Source organism: Thermobia domestica, chromosome 8 (genome assembly GCF_964235325.1).
Source record: "Thermobia domestica chromosome 8, izTheDome1.hap1.1, whole genome shotgun sequence".
NCBI lineage: Eukaryota > Metazoa > Arthropoda > Insecta > Zygentoma > Lepismatidae > Thermobia > Thermobia domestica.
In genome coordinates, this window is record NC_137461.1 from 1,529,798 (window position 1) to 1,551,199 (window position 21,402).

The following is a 21,402-nucleotide window of genomic DNA, read 5'->3' on the forward strand; positions in this document are numbered from 1 at the left end:
TTCCCTGTATTTTTCTGAGATTTTGGGTCTTTTTCTAGCTGAATATTTTTGGCCCTTCTACGTTTTCTACATGAAAGCTCCGGTGAATGTAATTAATTATTGAAATAATTGGTAATTCGTATTACTGAGGTCCAAAATGTACCCCTATAAGCTTCCATGTAAAAGTTTTTTTTTTTAACACACACACACACACACAACGGATGACTTTGCTCTTTGTGATATTAATCAGATGTTATTGACTAGTAATACAAACATTTGAGAACTTTACAAAATTTAATGTGAATGGATATTTCTTTTAATCTTTTCCATTTTTGTTTCTTGGAGTTTGCTTTTCTAGGTGCATACATTTATTTATTTAACAAAATCTTTTGTTGTTATCATAATCTTAATTCTCTTTTTGCTTTTCAAAATATTGTATCATATTGTTTGAATTTATCAATATTATATATAAAAGCTGTTCATGCAAACAAAATAATAATCTGAACGCTTTTCCCCACTATTAAGGTAAAAAAATAAGTTGGACTACAAAATGTACCCCACTGAGCTTTCTCGAAACAAAAGGAGCTTGGGATTCCGAGAGTTAATAAGATACTCATTTGACCTCTGTTCTGAGAATGTGCTTGAGCGAGTATTTTGTCTAGACACTCGAAAATCGGTTGCAAGAAAAAAGTTGCCAGGTGTCCGGAAACAAAGAATAGCTATCTATCTACTACTCGGATTTTTTTTTTCTTTTTAAAAAGAAATGCAGTATTAGCTAAGATTTTATGTACTTAATCACTGTTTAATACATTATTAAGCATGAAACTGGCTTTCTTTTTCCTCTTCTTGCGGCTCATGTCTGTTGTACTGTTGTACAGAGTCCAATAAAACGTTCACATGGATTTGTTTTTTCATTTTGAAGGCAAGTTAATATTTGGATTAGTTGTTAAGAATGACAAAATAATTGTAACTGTATTACCAAATTTTATTGTCTTGTAAATGTACAATAAATTATGTATTTTAAAAAGCTTCTGGTAACTTTAACCTGTAACCTTAAAAACAGATTACATTATCACCCTCTTAAGATATTTTCCAATATTATAACTATGACAGTATTGATTTCGCATTAACAAGATTGAACACTCTACTATTAATTCATACATTTTTTTTTCTGTTGTTGTTAGATTTTTCTCTCCCCCTTTTTCATTTCCCACATGATGAAGTATTTAGCGAAAGAGGTCATAGTTCACTTTTCTAATTGGTGATTATGTTCTTACTGTTTTCTAGTTCCGTAATTCATTTTCAGTTCCCGCTTCGGCATTAGTTTGTTTCAAATACAAAACACGTTCAGAAAGTAAGTTTCGTTTGCAATTTATGTTCTATTAAGAGTAGACGGAAATGCAGACGCTTCGTACAGAGTTGCAATAATGTTCCAAGAAAATCGGAACATCCGCCGCGTGCGGAGTGCTTACAGTCACGCGATTTTTCATTGCAATTAATTTGTCAGCAGCTGAAATTCACCATCCAATTGGTGAAGTGTACAGTGAACAGGTCACGAATACCTCAATGTTAATGGTACGGAGATGAATTCGACGGTTTAACGAAGCATGGAACAATGTACATGAAAAGGAATGCTTACAGATTTTGCCCGAAAAATATTTCCTAATCCTTTGAACAAGGGCGCCGTTTTTTCTGTAAATGGGAGGGAGGCATTCAGGTGCAGAAGGTATATATATATGAGGATTTTAAGACAAATTGCATTCAAATTATGTCAAATATTGTATATTCATAAATACAATAGGAGGGCCCACATGAGCTTTGTATTTGTTCCAGATATCGGCTTAATACAAACGAATTATTGTTACCTGGTAGAAACCCTATCAATTCATATCTATTTAGACCAATTTTCATTTGGCAGATTATCCGTGACTCCCTACGTTCCTTTGGGGAATCTCTTACGCGTGCATGGTAGGATTGTGAAACATGCAAAATTCAATACAGCAGGTATGACTTCTTCAGTAAATTTTTTACCCGCCCTCTTTACGTTGGATAGTTTCCGAACTATTGGCATCCGAAAGTAATTTTCTCACGCTTTCGGCACCTTGTAGATCCGAAACTATGTCCGATAGCCGAAAGTTCAAGACACTGAGAATTGCTTAGCCAGAAAATAGCAAAAACATAGTTACGACACTAGAAAAGTAAAGTAAGAATTCTTTCGCTTAGAAAAAAAAGCTCTGAACCTCACCTCTCGCGTCTCTCGTTCTGTAATTTTTTTCTTTCTTTTTCTACATTGGAAATATATACATACTTATTTCTATACACACTTATTTCCATAAGGACTGTACCATATACAGAACAATCATAAATTAATTCACTGGTACTTATCAACATTTATTATTGAACAGAAATTACGATATTTTATCATCTTTCTTTTAAATCCTGATAAAAACATTACAAAAATATGTAAACAGCTTCTATAAACATATTTTAAACTTTCACTTTGTTCACTAATTCAATCATATTTCTCTCTCTATATATATACATACACACAATAAGCTTCAAATACTATATATACACAACATATTGAAAATTAAACTGTGTTATAATACAACAAGTTGACTTCGAGACTAGTTGCATAATTAAAAACCCAAAATAAAAAAAAAAATACTAATACTCTGCAAGCTAAATTATAAACATAGCTCTCATAAACAGCACTCAAAATAAAATGGGTCCTATTTTCCTACATTAGAAACAGTGTTACTTCTCAGCTGCAGTTACGTTATCATTCTAGGCTTTTTGACATTATCTCTAGTAGATCATGGCTTTCTATTCGCGCTTATTATCAATTTTTTTTCTTCTGTATTTTGAAACTAAATTGTGCAACTAATTTAGCGCTTTCTTTCTGTGACACAAAGGACGAAAGGGATACATTTTAGAAAAGAAAATTTCGCGGTTCTTTTACTTATTACAAAATTGTACTTGTTCTCTCATTTTTGAAATAGAAAAACAGAAAAAGCTACGACAGCTAGAAGCTCTAACGACAGCATTCCCCTACAATCACTTACTTCAACCATTTCAAGAACAACTAAAGTCGCTCAAATAGCAACATTTAAAATAACGTTTCTTGAGTCCCTGATAAATTACATAATAATAAACAAAACAAAATAAGATTTCGACTTGATAATTCTCTCCAATGTATTTCAAAGGATAGAACAGTATTTTTGGTGTACAGTGCGTTAAAATAAAAACTCATTTATGGAGAGAATTATACACTTATGAAATAAAGTACACTTTAATTAAGTAGATATTCGTGAATATCGCTCCACTCAATCTTAAGATTTTAAGACAACAAATTTCGGTAACAAACAAAATATCTTCTTCCACATGTTCTCTATTCAATACGCTCACATATTCAGAATTTTCCAAATGGAACTCACCACGTTCTCTAAGAGAAAATAGTTGAAAAAAAAAATAGAAAACAATAGGAGGAACAACAGGCCTATGAATAACACTGAAATAAAAAAGTTAAACGCCTCCTTAAGACCGAATCTGTTGTCCAGAAAATAACTGAGCTGAAACTCAAGAAACACGACTTTGTGCATCTAATTAGTTTCTAGTTTCTTCGTTAAAAAAGAAAAAAAAAATCAAATCATGCAATATGTAAGTGTCGGAAATCTTATAGAACGGCTATGTCCATCAGCCCTCTGTCTGTCGACAGATCATCACGAGTGGAAACGGTAGAGTTATCGAAAAGAGGATTTTCACAATCGACTGAGCATCCAAAGAATAGTTTCTATTTCCTCCGTTAAGCATCTATTCACACCAAAAGTAGTAGAAATCAACCGTTTCCAGTTTTAACGTTCATCGCCGTAGACAAAAATGCTAATAAATAGCAACAAACGATTCTGAAATTGATTCCGCGTCTCAAGAAACCGTACCAAATGACACCAAATCCACAACTGGTTGAAATCGAATAGTACTTGCATTTGAGTATTGATTCACAGACAGTAAACCGGTAAGAGATATTGAGAAGCAACTTCTTGGAATGGATTCAGCGTCTCAAGAACTGATTTCATCTCCAACATTAACTCTCTATTCAAACCGGAAGTGACAGAAATAATGAATTTCCGGTTTTAATGTTTATGGTCATACAATAGAAAGGGTATGTCAGCAACAAACCATTTTTGCAATCGATCCAGCATTTTAACAAAAGATTCCATCCTCTCTTACATCTCTCTACAAATACCAGAAGTAATAGAACAGGTTTTATCCTTCTTTATTCTTCTGTTACTGCCGGAAGAGATACATCTGTTTCAATACTGAATTCACATAGTCTGGAAGTTTACGGTAGTTTCACAACTGTGAATCGAAACTCATTTTAATTTAGTTTGAGTTTAGCGTCCCTTTTAGCAGCGAGAGTATATGAGACGTGGACATACATCTTCACGTGGGATCCGAACTTAGATTTCCCACGTCAAAGGCGCGTATGTTAACCGCTTAGCCACAAGAGAACTCGAATCCAAACTTCTGCTTCCATACTTTGGCAGCCATATTTCGTCCAAGCCGCCAGATCTAAATTTAACTTTGTATTCTTATGCTTAACAATTCTGAATACAACTTTTCAATAACCTTTTATATCGTTTTAGTTTAAAATTCTCTAAATGTTTAAGATACACCTAAAATACTACATTGCCATTAAATATAAAATAGCGTTCTTTTTTAATTCTTTCGCAAATATTTTTTTTTTTTTTTTTTAATCAAACGAATAAACAATGTTGGTTCGCTAATATTCGATTATTCACCGCAATAGATTCTATCATTCCGTGAAAGTAACCTTCAGCTCTGTTAGATTCTTGACGAAATGATGGCAACTTGAATCATTCCTGAAACTCCTCAATCTCTTCATTACTAGACGATATAATGGAATGCCATTTCGATCTTCCTTTTCATTCTAGCGCTTTGAATCCTTATTTCTATTGAACGATTCTTTGACTTGTTCAACGTATAATGAATGATACACCTTGTCCAATGTATTGCTGCAATTTGCACCTTCATTTGACGACGGAATCACAGTAATATATTGGACAAGGTGTTTTGAGACTACGCTTCCCAGCGTGTCCCTTTCTTTTTATTTTAGTGATGTTGCTATGTTACCTATTTCTATTTTTATCTTTCGTGAATAAGGCTTCAGAGTAGACACGAAAGCTTCAAAATGAAAGAATTCATCAGGAATCAGAGTTTGAAGAAAGTAAAGTCTTTCGTAATATTTCCGAGTGTTTCAGCATATCCTTTGAAATGGCTTAAATTTGGAAAATTCTGAGTGTGTGAACCTGATGAGAACGAGATGGCATACAAGGTATATTGTGATATTTTCTTGGGGTTGAGTACTAGTACGATTTTAATTCAAAAGACACCTTTAATTCTTTATTGCAAACTGAAAACAGCCTGTCTACGGATATACACGGAGTTTTATTTCCGTGCCTCGTTCATAGCTTAAACATAGTTGTATTGTTGGAGCTGTTTATATATATTTTATTTCTACAACAGAACGAAAAATGAAAGACAAAAAGTATACTGCTTGAATCGTAATGTTAACTACTTCAAAATACAAAAGTTACAAAAACTAAGGCTGTACATGGCTTGCATTCAACCTCTAGCATCCTACTTTAACTACAAATAACGCTGCAAATAATGTATCACTTCAAAACCTACTTCGACCATGATGAGAATAATGATCATCCATTCTAAACGAACGTGATGTCGATCATTTAAATGCATCGACAACAATTCAATCAGTTCGCAACAGTGACTTAGTTTCTCATTCATTACCTGAAATAAAAAAATAAATAAATAACTATAATACATCTTTGTGTATATGATTATTTCAAATTATCTACAGTGTAACCATCTCACGCTATCAACACACAAAGGCAGCGGAAGACTGAAAAATATCTCTCTCTTTCTTTGTAGGATTTAAGTGGCAGGTTATAAGTTACCAGGCAACTAATTTAAAGTCCACACTAGACACTGAAACAGTTGGATCATCTGCCACCTTAAGATAGCTTTAAATTAACGCTAAGTAGATGATGGCACATGACTCCTATCTTCCCTATGTGTTTTCTAGAGAATAACAACTTGTCTCTGTACAAAGTTGGAATATTTACCACTTGAATTTTTGATTAAATTACTTTTGAACTTTGTCAAGGTTGGCTGGTTTAAATCAAAAAACGAAAACTGTTCGTAAAAGTATAACTGTTCGTAAAATCTTGCAGAACACACATTTGTGGGTTATCACGTTTCACTCCCGTATATTATTCGTATTACATTCAGACCTAAATTCTCCTTTCATTACTCAAAGAGATTATACTACAAAAGCAACTTTTGTTTTTCTTTTTTATAAGTTTATGAATGTTTCATTTGTGATTTTTTTTTATAGTTTGTTATTATTGTTGTGCAATTGCAATCGAAGAAAATTGTAAATATTGTTTCGTTTTAATAAATGTTTACTATTGATAAAATACATCGAAGTGCTTTTTTTGGGAAGGGGGGGGGGGCATACAAACCCCATGAGAGGTATTTATTGAAATCAGAAGTATCTTTGGTATCTATGTATGTATAAATGAGTCACAGCCACAGTGGACTCAAATAATTCGTATCTTTATTCACTTTTCTTACTGATATGCAAATTAAGTCGTACTTCTTTAACTTGGACTAATAAAAGTCGTAGAGAACTAACTTGAAGCTAATTAGTTCTTCTGTACTCTGCAGTACTTTGAAATTATACATATGTAATTCTGTACACTTGGTTTCACTTGTGCAATTGTTTATCTTTTTCTCCTTCTGAAATGGCTCTTGACAATTATATTAACAAGTATGTAAAGATCAGTACAACGCATTTTTATCAGGAGTCCTTCGTGAGTGAGTTGGCAGACGTATCGCATTTGTGGCCAATTAGTCCCGGTTTCGAGTTCAAATGGAGGACAATTTCTCTCGAATGTAAGCTGAGAAACGGTTTGAATTCCGCTTTATGCTTACGGGACCCCTTCCAGCATAACCCGGTTATTGCATAATAACACCAAAGCGAAACAAACTTATTTCTGTCCATATGTGGTATAAATACATGGAGCAAATTATTTAAACAAACAAACAAAAAAAAAAAAAAAAAAAAAAAACTGGTTTAAACAAAAAAAAACTTTTTTTTTTGTTTTTCAATAAAAACCATGATTTTTGCCAACCCTGAACACTGTTATTCATACAAAATATATTGGAAAAACAAGTACGTGCTACCATCTGTTGGTGATATTCGAGCCTTTACACTTACCTTAATGTTAAAAGTGTGACAAATCTCAAAATTGGGGCGTGTCCTCAACGAACGAGGAGCACGACTGAACATCACAAAGTAATGACTGAAGTGGCGCTGAATGCTCTACCAGATAATGCAACTGCTTTGAAAAGGACCGGATAAAGCTTAGAATTTGCCTTGTTCCAGCCTCTCCAATACCACCATCCAGTCAGAAGCACTGAGGAGGCAACTGGGAATACTGATCCATTGATCCGAAAATATTTCAAGAATGTAATGTTCAAATAGCGCAATAGATCACCATTCAAATTTTATGAGCACAAAACCTTTGAGTCAAGTAAGAATTCAACTGAACTCAATACAAGGGAATGCAGTCATTATTATTCCGTTCTTGTACACGTGGTATTACTAATCTTAACTATCACATTATTCCTCAGTCGGCTGTCATAGTCGAGCGGTCTAAAGTATTAGGTTGGCGATCACAACGCATGCCTGTCGCGGGTTCGAATTCTGCTTAAGGCATGCATGTTATATCATTCCGCAGTGTCTCCTTCAGCCTAAAGGGATAAAGTCACGAGATGTGAAATTCAAAAACGCTGCATAACTCATCTTTTCATTCCTGTTTCCTAATACAGTGAAATAACTAACACTCTCAGATACAGACTTCTTTTGTCTCCAACATTTTAGTAACCTCTTCATAATGAAAAGGAATCTTCTCAGCTCGTATGTATTTAGTAGAGAAAACAACTTTTTGCGTTTTGAAAATTAATCTTCAATTTATCCTTTCAACTGATCCAGGAGTACAAGCAAACTTTGATCAAAAACTAGTGTCCACAGGCTTACACGGTAGACAGCTACTGCAGACTTTTTGCAAAAATCAGAAATCATTATGATCGATTCATTCTCTGTACATTTTATGTGTAACATTTCATAATAATGCTGAATGTTCTTACTGAATTATCTATCTACATTTAATATGGTTAGTAAGTGAATTAAGGAGCTTTTATTGAAAAGAAAACCATATAAGAATTATATTTTCTAGTTCACCCTCATACAAACACATCCCTTATGAAGCAATTGTTTCTTTTTTATTTTACTCACTGGGATTTTCTTCTCATTTCCCCAGGAATCCGAACACTGGGTACTATTTCGATAGCAGCTTACATGTACACATTTATTACTAATGTACAGTCACAAACATAAATAAGGAGAGGTAAGAGTCTTTATTTCTTATGGCTGCAACCTCCACTTATTTATGTCCGTGGCTGTACATAACGGACCTCTCTCATTTACAGGCAAATAACCACGTTGCACCGGTATTCGATGTTTCACTGTATGTATAATTTTGGCACTAATCGTCTTTCGTGTACTCGATGGGAGAGCGGAAGAACAGTAACTCAAGTGCTGGAGCAATCACTTCCGGTGTAAGGATCCCTGGTTCGATCCCTGTCACGTGAACTTGTAGTGCACATCATGACGTCCGTGAGTTTTTTCGAGTTTCTCTCTTTCCCCCCACATTCTAATCCCACAAATTCTTTCGTAATCATTACCTTCATTGATGATCAGCCACTTTCAGTCTAAACGACATAACCGTGGATCTTAAAACTAGCAACGCCATTTCGTGTACCTGATTTTGAAGTTTACTCACTCAATAATTTCAACTACTTCTTCTCCAGCTTCTTCACGAGTTTGGGTAAGTAAAGAGTCAACTGCGGAAGTAGATCGCAGACAAAGCAGCTGAAATTACTGAGTGAATAAACTTGGAAACTAGGAACACGGAAAAGAACGTTATATCAAATATACAAGGTTTGAGAATAAAGCTGCAAGATAGAAAATAGTGAGATTAATGCCATGATATTCTTTCGTAGGTCACGTGACGATTTGGTAAAACGGGCATCAGTACCCTTCTAAACATCGGTCAACGAAAACACCTTACATCCTATTGGCATGGGTCCTTACATGGAACAAAAAGTGAACATTAAATTTTGCGTAAGTTAGGGAAATCATCAATACAGATTTCCGAGATGATCAGAACTGTTTACCGCGAAAATGCTGTTTCTCGTGGTTTGTGTTTGAGTGTACTCCCGATTTCGTGATGGACGTAAAGACATTTCTGATGATCCCAGAAATGGACTTCTGTCAACCAGTCGTTCAGACGATGATGTGAAGCGTGTTCGCGACCAGCTGTAGTCAAGCCGTCCGCATGATGGTGAATGTAATGTACATTTATCGCCACAAGATTGGGTCAAAGTGCTCATCTCTCGCGCACGTAGTTCCTAGTTCGATCCAATGTCTCGCCAATGAGTTGATGGACAAACACCGTATACGTTTTAACAAAAGAGACACTGACCAAAGCTTAAAACTTTACTTTATTTTAAATTATAATTTGTAACTGTTTCGGATATCTAGCATATCCTTCTTCAGACACGATCGAAATTAATGAAAATACAGAACAATTAATCCAAAGCCATGAATAGTCTTACTACCGTATACGTATATTTTCTTGGGGTTCTCTTGTTTTCTCATACTTTCCTTATTCATCCATTATCACCTATCTTATCATTACCGTCTCTCCTAGCCTCGGTGCATGATTGTGGCATATTAAAACCAAAAGAATGAAAAGAAAAACAAAATGCCACGAGATGCGTCCATCTCGCGCTGATCACCTCGTAGGTCTCTGTTGCTGATTTTCTTAGAACAAAACTTAATGTTCACCGTTTGTTCTACGTAAAACTCTATGGCAATGGGAACCAGGCTGTCTTCGAGGTTTAAAAGAAAATAGACGTTCTCTTCACCAATCTTCACATGCCCTGCAACAGAACAATATAATACCATTCATCTCACATGATAAAGTATTTTCTATCATTAGCAGTTAAAGAATACCAATATAAATCCTGGAACTTCATTCAAATATTGTAGAATTAAAAGATGAGGCTTCGCATGATTTCAAACTACTCTGTTATTCCCTTAAACCACAGGAAGAAAAACTAGCCTCGTGCTTCTGCTCTACAAGTCTCGTAACTCACGGCCTATTTCTATTGGAAAATGGAAGAAAACTTTCCTTTGGCAGCCAATTCACAGATACAATATTCACTATCCTACTTCTTACCTTTGTACGCTTCGAGATACTTAAATGACTGCAGGTTTTGTGATACAAGTCCTCCAGCTCCTCCCGTTCCCAGTAGAAATCTGGAGTGTCCAGGAGATCAGAGCCTAAATTAATCAAATGACGGAGGGCAAATAATTCTCCTGTCTTTCTTAGCACTTCTTCCTTCGTTATTCGGATTTTCGCTCCACGTTTCATGTCCTAAGTTAAAGAAACGAGCAGCGGATTGGTATTCATGTCAATATTAAGCAAAAAACTAATTACATTAATTTTTTATTATTTGGAGAGAAAGTAGGATTGCTATGATATTTATTCAGGGTTCCTATTGATGAGGAAAAATCTATTTCGCTGACCTTTAGCAGGAAATTTCCTTACTTTTATGACAGGTGTCGGATGACGTTGACATATAAATAATGAATAAATAACGGTAAATATTTATATATGAGAACATTTATTATATAGAGACAAATAATAATCAATTGCTCATACGTACATTCCACTTACCTTCCATAAAAATATGAGCAACGTTCCAAACTGTGATCATTAATATCTACCCACAAACGTCTGACAATTAATTACTCTGAAGATATGATACTTCTTAAACATTCCTTTAGAAAATTTCCCTGATTTCCAGTCTTTTTTCCTGAGTTTTCCCTGACTTCCCTGACCAACAGGAACCCTGTTATTTACCTTCTTATGTAAGATCCGATAAGTATATTTGCATACTACATATATTTACAACAACCTACATTACGGAGGCTTCACTAATTCCTACAACAGAGTGACTGCTTTGTTTGAAAGGATGAATGTGCAATAATATGGTTATTAAAATAAATAAACAAGGAACAGTCCTACGCAGAATATTAACTTAGGTTCTAAGATCAAACAAGAACCAACCACAATGAATTGAAACTTCTTATTGACATAAGATTGAACTTATCTCTATGTTCCTTGAGCTCATGTTTATGAATTGCAGTTTCTGGATTTTTAGAAAACAAATCTGTTTCTATTTTGCAAGTAAACACGGTTGCTACTTACTCGTAAGTCAACGTGTTAATTATTATTATTGTTATTTACAAAGAACGTTTTATTATCCCAAAATCTTAAGTTATTAGGAAATAATCGCTTGGAAAACGCTATTTAGTTAGTATATACTAACAATAACAACATTTCAGTGGAAAGAAGCGACCATGAGTTAAGTACTGCTTTTTGCAGAAAGCTCAAATGATTACCTTTTTCAGCAATCAGGTTCCTCATTTGAAACAGACTGATAATATTTTTGACTTAATAGTGTACAGGGTGTACCAGAAGTAGTGACTCGCCTTTTGAGTGATCATCAGATTTTTATTATAAACAAGAATGAAACAAAACAAAATTGCAGATACAGAGGAATGGTGTAAAAATCAAGTGCTTTACAGTATCTAATCCCTATTCTCCATTTAGAGGTCTACCTAGCAGCCATTAACGGAGTCGCACATTTCTGGACGCATCTCGACACATCTGAACGGAAATGTTGTGGAATTCCTATGTGATTCGAGCCGTCAATTCCGCAACACTGTTTATGTGTCTTGTATATACCTTGTCCTTGAAAAGTCTGCATAGAAAGAAGTCGGACGAGGTGAGGTCTGGTGACCGTGGCACCCAATCCAATGCCCGGGGAAGGTGTTGTTCAAAACGTCACGGACAATCCGGGCGACCGTCTTGCTGCCAGGTATCACAGATTCCTCCAGAAGTTCATCTCCTCAATCACTGAATCATCAAGGATACAGCAAGTGAATCACTACTTCTGGGACACACTGTAGGGAGGAATTTTACAGGTAAGTAATTTTGGAATTATGTTATCTGTTTGCATATTTTCAAAAGCAGTATGAACGCTCTACCACTGAGCCACCGCGCCCCCCTGTTCGGACGAAGAGACACACGTATAGACTATAAAAAGGTTTTCGTAAACCAGACTCATTTCAACAAAATTAACCCATGTTTACTGCGGATGGAAGGAAAACCGAGTAGATTTTGAAATATTGCATATGTTTATCAATTATATCCACCTTCAAGGAACGTGGAGGTGAGTGATTTTCCATATATTTATTTTTGGACCCACTGACACTACACACCACTCCATACTTTGCTATATTTCAATCCCTCGTGTAGTATGGTTAACCAACCTAATATCAATGCATTAGTACATCTTGTGATGCATACTTACTTCTGTGACGAATTCTATACTATCTGCGTAGCGGTCGAGTGACGCTTCCCATATTCCCAGTTTCACAGACAGCGACATGGCATTGGAAACGGTGTACTTTTCGAGGTCGGTAGGTCCATCGCTACTCAAGACGACGTTTCCATTGACCAGCCTCGTCTTAGCACTGCAAAACCAATAATTATACTCGTTACTTGGATCAAACAAGTTCGTAAAAATTTTAAATGTAAAGTACAATTACTGTCGAAATCTTTCACCACATTAAATATATGCATCAGGGTCAGCCAACCTTTTTATGTTCGAGGGCTACTTTTCAATTAAGAAATGACAAGAAGTCTACTTATGTATTCATTAAACAATAACAATGATCAATGCAGGCAGCATCACACACACCACCAAGGATTATTTCTCACAACGCGCTGGTCGATACATTGGACACTTCTGATATAGATAATACTTAAACGTCTGTATATAGAGGCTTATAGCATGGTCCTGTAATCCGCGGAAGTGGTAAAGAAGGGCCTGTTCTGTGCAGATGGTCTTTCCACGGTCACTAACTACACCGAATTCAAGTTACAGCGTAGCACGACGCTTACGAAAACAGTCGGTCCTGTATCGCATAAGACATAAAGAAGAGTCAATCGGTTTTCTTACTCAGACAGCTTCAGATTTTCGGATAAAGCTTTACAAGAATTCACCAGAACCTTTTTAGTCACAACGAACACATCTACCAAGAGCTCATATCCTTTGTTTGAAACTTATGTGTAACTTATCAAGACAATCATATAACAAAATTGTTATTCGTTCTAGTTAGGTAAGTGCTGAGAATACAGTGTAGTGTTAATGTGAACGTAAGTAAGCACCTGCTTTTTCTTTGTTGTGATTAAGGAATAAATCAAGCTATCGCCTCCAAGAACTTAAAAATTTTACTGAGACCGAAGATTTTAAATGCGCAGATTAAAAATTTCCCGGACCCAATTTGTGCATGTTCCATGTACTACTACTACTACTACTACTACTACTACTACTACTACTACTACTACTAAAAAAAAAAAAAAAAACCTTGGGCAACTGTTTTCTACAATCTTCAAGTATTGCGAGCCTAAGTATGTGTAAGAGCACAGAGTTCAAATTTGTACGTCAAAAGGTTCTCCAGATACAGTTTGGGTTTCATCATTTTTCTTCGGGCAATGACATTTACTAGTAAAGTGACATGAAACAGGTAAAACCACTTACTTCAAAACAATATTTCACTAATTATAAATCATGTTTTATATGATACCGAGAAGTGCGTAAAAAAAAGTTTATATAGGTAAAAGAGAAACTTCGTTAAAAGATTACAGAAATTAAATGAGTTGTGATATACAGAAAGCAATGAATGGAATGTGGTTTTACAAGCAACGTCAGTTTGCTGAAGAATCTGTGCTGAGAATGGCAATAATTTTTTACCGAAACGTTCGCAACGGAACTATAATTAGGGTGTTTTTGGGTAAGTACACTTTAAATAAATGTCGAGAATATAATTGGACGAGCAAATACATGTTCTATTCTTGTTTTAATATTCTCTAAAATTATTCACTCTTGAAATTAATTACTCAATCTAATTTCGCTGAAGTGTATCCTAAGAATTAATATATACGTAATATACAAGGTAAAATACGAACAAATAGAATAATCTTTCTAAAGCAAGGAAACATGTTTCCTATCTTTAATTCCCTATGAAAAAGTCCAAAAACCGATTGGAATTTTACACCACATTCAACACCGAGACGTAAACTACAGTTTAGGATGCAACAGTATTGCGTTCTAATTTCAATGCCTGCCCACCGGAAATTGAACCCGGGATCCCGTGAATAAAAGGCGCGCGCTCTAGCCACTAGAACAGGGGAGAACTGAAGTAAATTGTTGTGTCCTGTCATCTGAAGTGTTTTATATGTCTGTTCTAATCAATGTTTAATATAAGACTATTAGCGTAAGTCTATTTCAAGATTATATAAGCTCACACACACTATGAACACGTGTTTTCATGATTTGTAAACAAATAATGGCAAACGACAGATGTAAACCACACCTGCTGGAAGAGACGAGGAGGACTCCAATAACCTCCTACACAGATTCTCTCTCCAAAGGATGGCTATAAAAGAGGAAGTCGAGACCAAGAAGTCATGTGTGTCTTGTATTAGTCATAACCTACAATACCTACTCCAGACGCTGCTTTGGGCTAGGACACCATCCTATCAACCTGAGACAACAAAGTATGTCGAAGAGATCTCTTTATTTATACTGAAAACACTTATTTTAAAGTAATTACAGAACTTAAAGAAGATTTTTAATTGAGACTTTGTATAATAACTATATACGACTTTTTAATAAAAGATGAAGGTCTAAATGTTGAGTATTACAATATATATATATAAATCCAATAGTTTCCGACTTAGTACAACTTCAAAATTAGAAAGCAAGACAATACTGATTTCCACTACAACCAGTGTATTGTGCCGCCAAAGGAACTGTAAGTACCTATCCCAGTTTATCCATATTTATTCACGAATTTAACTTCCACAAATTCCAATTTAAACCTGCTTGGATGAAAGTAGGAAAAGTGTTGAGAGACACACACATCACTAAACAGGTAGGAATACTATTTCCGGCTTTTCACTTTATTTATTTACTTATTTATTTATTTTATTTTTTATCTTTATTTATTTATTTATTTATTTTTTATTTTATTTTTTGCTTGAAGTCCCACATTATGCTCCGAGGCAAAGGGTGATGATGCCATCGATAATAGTCGGGGAGGGGCCGTACAGGCTCAGTGGTAGAGCGTTCATCTCTGTGCATGGGGTCCTCGGTTCGATCCCAGCTCGCGCCAAGGGAGATTTGTGTGGACAAATGCCGTGTGGGGGGGTTTCTCGCGGTTCTCCCGTTTCCTCCCACTATCTTCATTTCCCATTTCATTCATTTCTCATTATCACCGTCTCCTTTAACCTAGCCGACACAGCCATGGGACGTAAAACTTGAAAATTTCATTTTTTTTCAATAATCGTGAAATGAAATGAAATCTGTGAGTTTTACGTCTCACGGTTATGCCGGTTAGGCTAAAGGAGACGGTGATTATGAGAAATGAATGAAATGGTGGAATGAAGAAAGTGGGAGGAAACGGGAGAACCCCGAGAAAACCCACGCACACGGTGTTTGTTCACCACAAAGTTCACTTGGCGGGGGCTGGGATCGAACCCGGGACCCCAAGCACCAGAGGTGAACGCTCTACCACTGAGCCACCGCGGTCCCCTTAATCGTGAAATGAACGAAGTGGAGGAAACGGGAGAACCCTTACAAAAACAATACACACGGTGTTTATTCACCACAAAGCTCACTTCGCGGGAGCTGAGATAGAACTATTGAAGTAGGAATCCCCCACAGAAGGGACAATGGAGGGACTTATGGCATATATATATATATACTCACTCTCACTCTCTCTCTCTCTCTCTCGCTCGCTCGCTCGCTCCCCCCCCCCCTCTCTCTCTCTCTCTCTTAAATGGCACATTTATAACATTAGCATAGATCATCCAGCAAACTATAAATTCCTGAAGTGGATCAAACATTTAGGAAGACTTTTAAGTTTTTTTATATCCATTTTTCCTATATTTTTTTACTGTATTGAACAAATATGGTTTATTTGTTTCCTACAGAATAAAAACTCAAGTACCTACTTCATTCCCGAATACGTATAATACATCCTCTCGCTCTCGTCTATCACCAGTCTATCGTCATAGCTGCTGTCCTCGAAGGCTTTGATGAAGTTTATGACGTTAATGCTTTCCAATTCATTCACATTCCACATCACCACAGAGCCTTCGCGAAAGAAATAAATCTCTCGAGGCTCTGGGCCAACTGGGTACTTGGCACACACGTGCAGGACGTTCTGGGCAACTGAAACGAAAGAAGAAAACACTGAAATATGAACGCACGTACGTTGTAATGTAATTATAGAGAAGAATATGTTTTGATTTGTGTCTCCGAAGCATACCACATTCTCATAAAGGAGCATACACTAAATCTGGACCAGGATGACCTAAAAACTGGCATAATACTATAATCAGAAATACACACAAGCTTAATGCAACGATTTGGAAAATAAGTTTTCCCCCTCACCTTCACACACAACTGAAGAAAACACTCATGAACGTTGAAAACTTTTGGCGAAGTTGTGTACTTCTAGCAATGAAGTAAGAGCACGGATCACAAATTTGTAGATCAGAATATAGTACATTTGTAGATTTAAGTAGAGTTCAAATTTTGTCATTTTCTTCGAGTGAGGTAAAATACCGATGCGACTTGAAGAACCCAATCAACGGGCTGCAGTTCTACGAGCAACGTTAGTTTCCCAAAAGATCACTTCTGAGGATGGCAACAAGTTTTTGCCGAAACGTTTATAGTTGAATTACAGTTTTAATAAAAACATGGATAAGTATCCCCACCATCTCATAACAGAGGACTCAGACCAGTTCGAAAACAAAGAAGCAACCAAAAGGATTGAACTCAGTAGTAAGTGAAAATCGAATGACAATACAATCAAGCTAGAATCTTACAATATAATAACCGACTATTTGGTAACTTGTCACATTTGTTTTAAGTAATACAAGTACACTAGCATATATACTTACAGAATCTACAGCGCAAATATTCATAAGAAAAGTGGTTTACCTTGAGCCTCCGTGTTTATTATTTTAATTGAAAATATCAGCATGGGTTTGAACCAGGGACACCACGCGCCCCAGGTAAACGCTCTACCACTGAGCCACCGTGCTCAAAGCCCCATTTGCGTGATCCTATTAAGTCTTAAGTGGACACAAAGTAAGAAATTCTTTTCATACAGTAATACGATTTAGTTGCAAACTGATTTACACTTTTGAGAGAAACATAAATAATATATAATCACTATACGAAATATGTGAAGAGTACTTACATGTCTGATTAGATGATTTCATGCACTCATACATCGGCGATGGATGGTACAAGTCCTGCTTTAGCAAAGCATCGTGCAGTCTTCCCAAATCATATTCTTCGGCAGTGGCAAAAGCCACAACACTAAAATACTGAAAGAACATTTCAGTAAATAAGTTTGCAATTGTGGAAAAAACAACACTTTTCAGATTATTTCCCTAATATGAACGTTTTAGGTAAGAGGCATCTATTTAGGCCTAGAACAAGCTGGGAAGATATTTATATATAAAACTTTGGAATGTACATTTGGTTGATTTTAGTTCAACTTCCCTTATGATAATAAAATCACTAAGCCAAAAAGTAAACTACATTTTGAGGATTTTTCAGGACAATCACTTATGAAGTGTTGTAGGTTTATCAATGAAAGTGAACAAAATAGCTTGAGTTGTTTCTCAAGCTATTTAGAGAAATAGTAAAGAGAGTAGAGTTAGAGAAATAGTATTAGAAAAATAGTAAAAATAATAATAATAAATAAATAAATAAATAAATAAAATTAACCCCTTTAGACTTTTCCAGAGAAATGACGTACAATGTAACATTACACACACACTAACAATCTAATCTAATTTGACCGATTTTCTGGAGGAAAAAAAAAAAAAAAAAAAAAAAAGACGCACCCGTCTGGTTGCCTATGCCACAAGCCTGCTGACGAAAGGATGAACATTTGAAATATAAGCAGAAATTCACTGAGACAAATTTCTGTTGAAACGAAATGCAATGTTAATAGAAAGAATGTATACCATATATTCTCTAGACCAAGATTAATGCAGCAGAAGCACTAGTAATACGATGTTCGTTCTTCTGACAGCCAGTGTTTAGAAACATACTCAAAACGATCAAACGTGACTCTCCCAACAGTGTTCACATTACGTTCTCTTCTTATATTTGCTCTCGACTACTGAGCTACCACGGTCCCTAAATAGTATCCTAACTCTTTCTATACTCTAATCTCTCAGCACATAACCACCAACTACGGACAGATTTACACTATGCCTGCAAACCTATATGCCATAACGACGATTACTCCTGTGCCTACTGTTCACTTTTACTACGTATGTTTAAAGATGGAATATGTTAAGTGATCCAAGGGGAAGAGTGGGGGTCGGAGGTAGATGAGCAGCGCAAAGAATTCTGCGCTATTCGTAGTCACTGTTTGGGCAGAAATCTACATAGTACACATATAGAGGCCTGCCTTTCATCGCGCGTTGTTCCCATATGTATAACTGAGGTTAAAAGGAGTTACCTTCTGCCCGTATTTTTATTTATTTATTCTTTTATTTATTTTTTTTTTTGGGGGGGGGGGGCTAGGTCTCAATAAGCTCCATCCAATGACACCAAGTTTGACCTTCGGAAACATTAAAGGTTACAGTAAGACATAAAAAAGTGAAAAAAAAAAATCTCGGCCTGTATAGACTGCAAAGCCGTAGAACCGCGCTCAACAAATAACGAAAATAATGAATCCTTACTGGGTGAACTTTACAATGCCCACTCCAACTGTTTGACTATTATTACTAAGTCACGAGAAATTACAATCAATTAAATTAAACGAAATGAGTCCAAACTTCCCTAAGTTAATGCGACCCTATCTATCTATTATACTCTAACTCCTTTTCACTCCGATGGACGTTATAACTTCGAAACCGCTACCAAGAATTCGCGAACGTCTTTTTTGTCGCGTGTTTCAATAGATATTCTGCCAAATATCTCCTTCTACTGTCTTTTAGAAATTGTATCTTAATTATTAATCTTATACTTTTCAAGTGAAGAGCAAACAAAACATGAAAACAAAGAATATCTGTGACTAACACTTAATTAACATAACCTGATGCAACAAAAAAATATAGAAAATATACCAAGAAAGTAAGAAATTTTAACTTAAAAAATTCTGTCTCTCCAAATCCAAATATATGCCTAAATAGAATAATTCTAGATAAGAATATCCAAATAACATATAAATATTGGTACAACATTGAAAACAGGATCATGTCGGTCTAATGTGAGGCTGCCATCTGCGGAAGATTAGCCCTAATGAATGTTTTGCGTTACGTTGCTGTACGCAAAACTTTGTGAAGACTAGTAAAGAATAATCCTTAGAGTATGAACTGCATTTATCCTATGTTACGATATGAGCTTAAGATCTATAAGCAGAACCAAACTGGGCTAATGTTTAGCAGAAGGGGTCCAGTAACTGTTTTAAAAAATATTACAATTTCGGTAATTTGTGTTCACAGTAGGTTAGTTTATGTTACATTATGTTAGTGTACGGGTCCAGCAAAAATTTTCAAAAAAATTAAGGAATTTCGCTTATTTCTACTAATATTAGGTTAGTTTAGGTCAGCTTAGGTTAGATTTGGTTACGTTATGTTAGATCCTAGTACTTGCATCATCTATTTCTCCTGTAAATTTTGTGACCCCTTCTGCTCAACATAACCCCCAAACTATATATTGTTGAAACTCCCTCCGTATATAAAATCCATCTATATGTACATAGACAGATGCATTTTATATGTACCCCTGGCAAACACACTTCCTCTTCTTCAACTAGTAAACGACGTTTGCGTTGTATCCTTTTCTTCGCTTGCAACGCCGGAACATTTTCATGTATTCCTTGCACTGCTTCACTCGCAGTATTACCGGATTTCAACCTCACATTTGCAGCCAATGGAAGGCAACATGTTATTTCTTTACTAAATTTCTGACAGTTTTGCTTCCAACCTATCTGCGATGAAAAGTATTGTTTATGAATTTGTTTTTTAAAACTAGAATGTAAATAACGATTGGACACTTGCATGGGAATCTGGCACTTCAGAATATCTACTCTTCGAGATATCGTTCTAACACAAACATTGAAAGAATAGCACATTTGAAACATCATTTTGAAAGAAGAAAATAAAACACAAATCCTCACGATTCGGTATCTTCCGCAACACAGTTAAATTTGGTTGCCTCCTCTGATCAGGAACTGTGAATTATATTCATTTAACAAAGCATCTAAGAAAAAAAAAGTTTTGTCCAAAAAAAATCGTTCGTACATGTCTGTAAATATATATGTGTGTGTTGTGTAAATTATAAACATAAAATGTACACAATGTATAAATGTACATAAAATCGTACTGCCTATTTCATATCTGTTGAATGTTGCAAATAACCGGCTTTACGCTCTGCGCCATATTTACAGCCTACATTTGTTATTAAATGGAGCCAGATACAAACCTGTCTGTAAACACAATCAACAAAATTTTCTTTCCCAAACCTAATGATAGAGAGCTTCATTCCGCGCAAGTCTCGGGCAAAATATGCATACTGCAATTCGATGTAAAGGTTTGAACAAGCTATTGTAAGTGCTATAACGATTTTCGTGTAGTTTTACTAGACGGATCCATTGTATAAGTTGTAGTAGGAGTAGGAATAGGGCAGGAGCAGCAGTAGGAGTAGGAACGAGTTAGAAGCCCCGCAGGGTTTCGTTGGGTTTTGTTCTCGACAATAAAATGCGCAAATTAGACTTTCCCAAATTTTTCAGTAAATTTTAGAGTCTGTGGACCCATATAGTAAAACTGCATCTCGATTTTCGCAAAGTACAATGTAACCGCCAATTAAATATCGCGGCACAGCGCAAAATTTTCCCTCCTGATTCGCGATTTATTTCGCTTGGGATTAACATACTGATGTTAGTCACATCGCAAAAAAAAAAAAATAAATAAATAAAATAGTTCGTGGTTCTCTGCAAATGCATTGTAATAATTTTGATAACGCGGGATTATTGTAAGAACGATTGGAAACCCCATGAGCAAATATAAACGAGAAGAG

The 21,402-nt window shown here is 35.6% G+C and overlaps 1 protein-coding gene across 1 annotated transcript; it reads right to left on the minus strand.

The window, feature by feature from the left end:
- Positions 1–943: 943 nt before the first annotated feature.
- Positions 944–20,785, minus strand: LOC145692625 (required for meiotic nuclear division protein 1 homolog). Its single transcript, XM_081767958.1, has 6 exons — positions 20,108–20,785; positions 17,558–17,687; positions 16,302–16,521; positions 12,592–12,754; positions 10,389–10,586; positions 944–5,808 (listed from the first exon to the last, which is right to left on the minus strand). The coding sequence occupies exons 1-6, from the start codon at positions 20,468–20,470 to the stop codon at positions 5,650–5,652; spliced, it is 1,233 nt and encodes a 410-aa protein (XP_081624084.1). The 5' UTR covers positions 20,471–20,785; the 3' UTR covers positions 944–5,649.
- Positions 20,786–21,402: the final 617 nt, after the last annotated feature.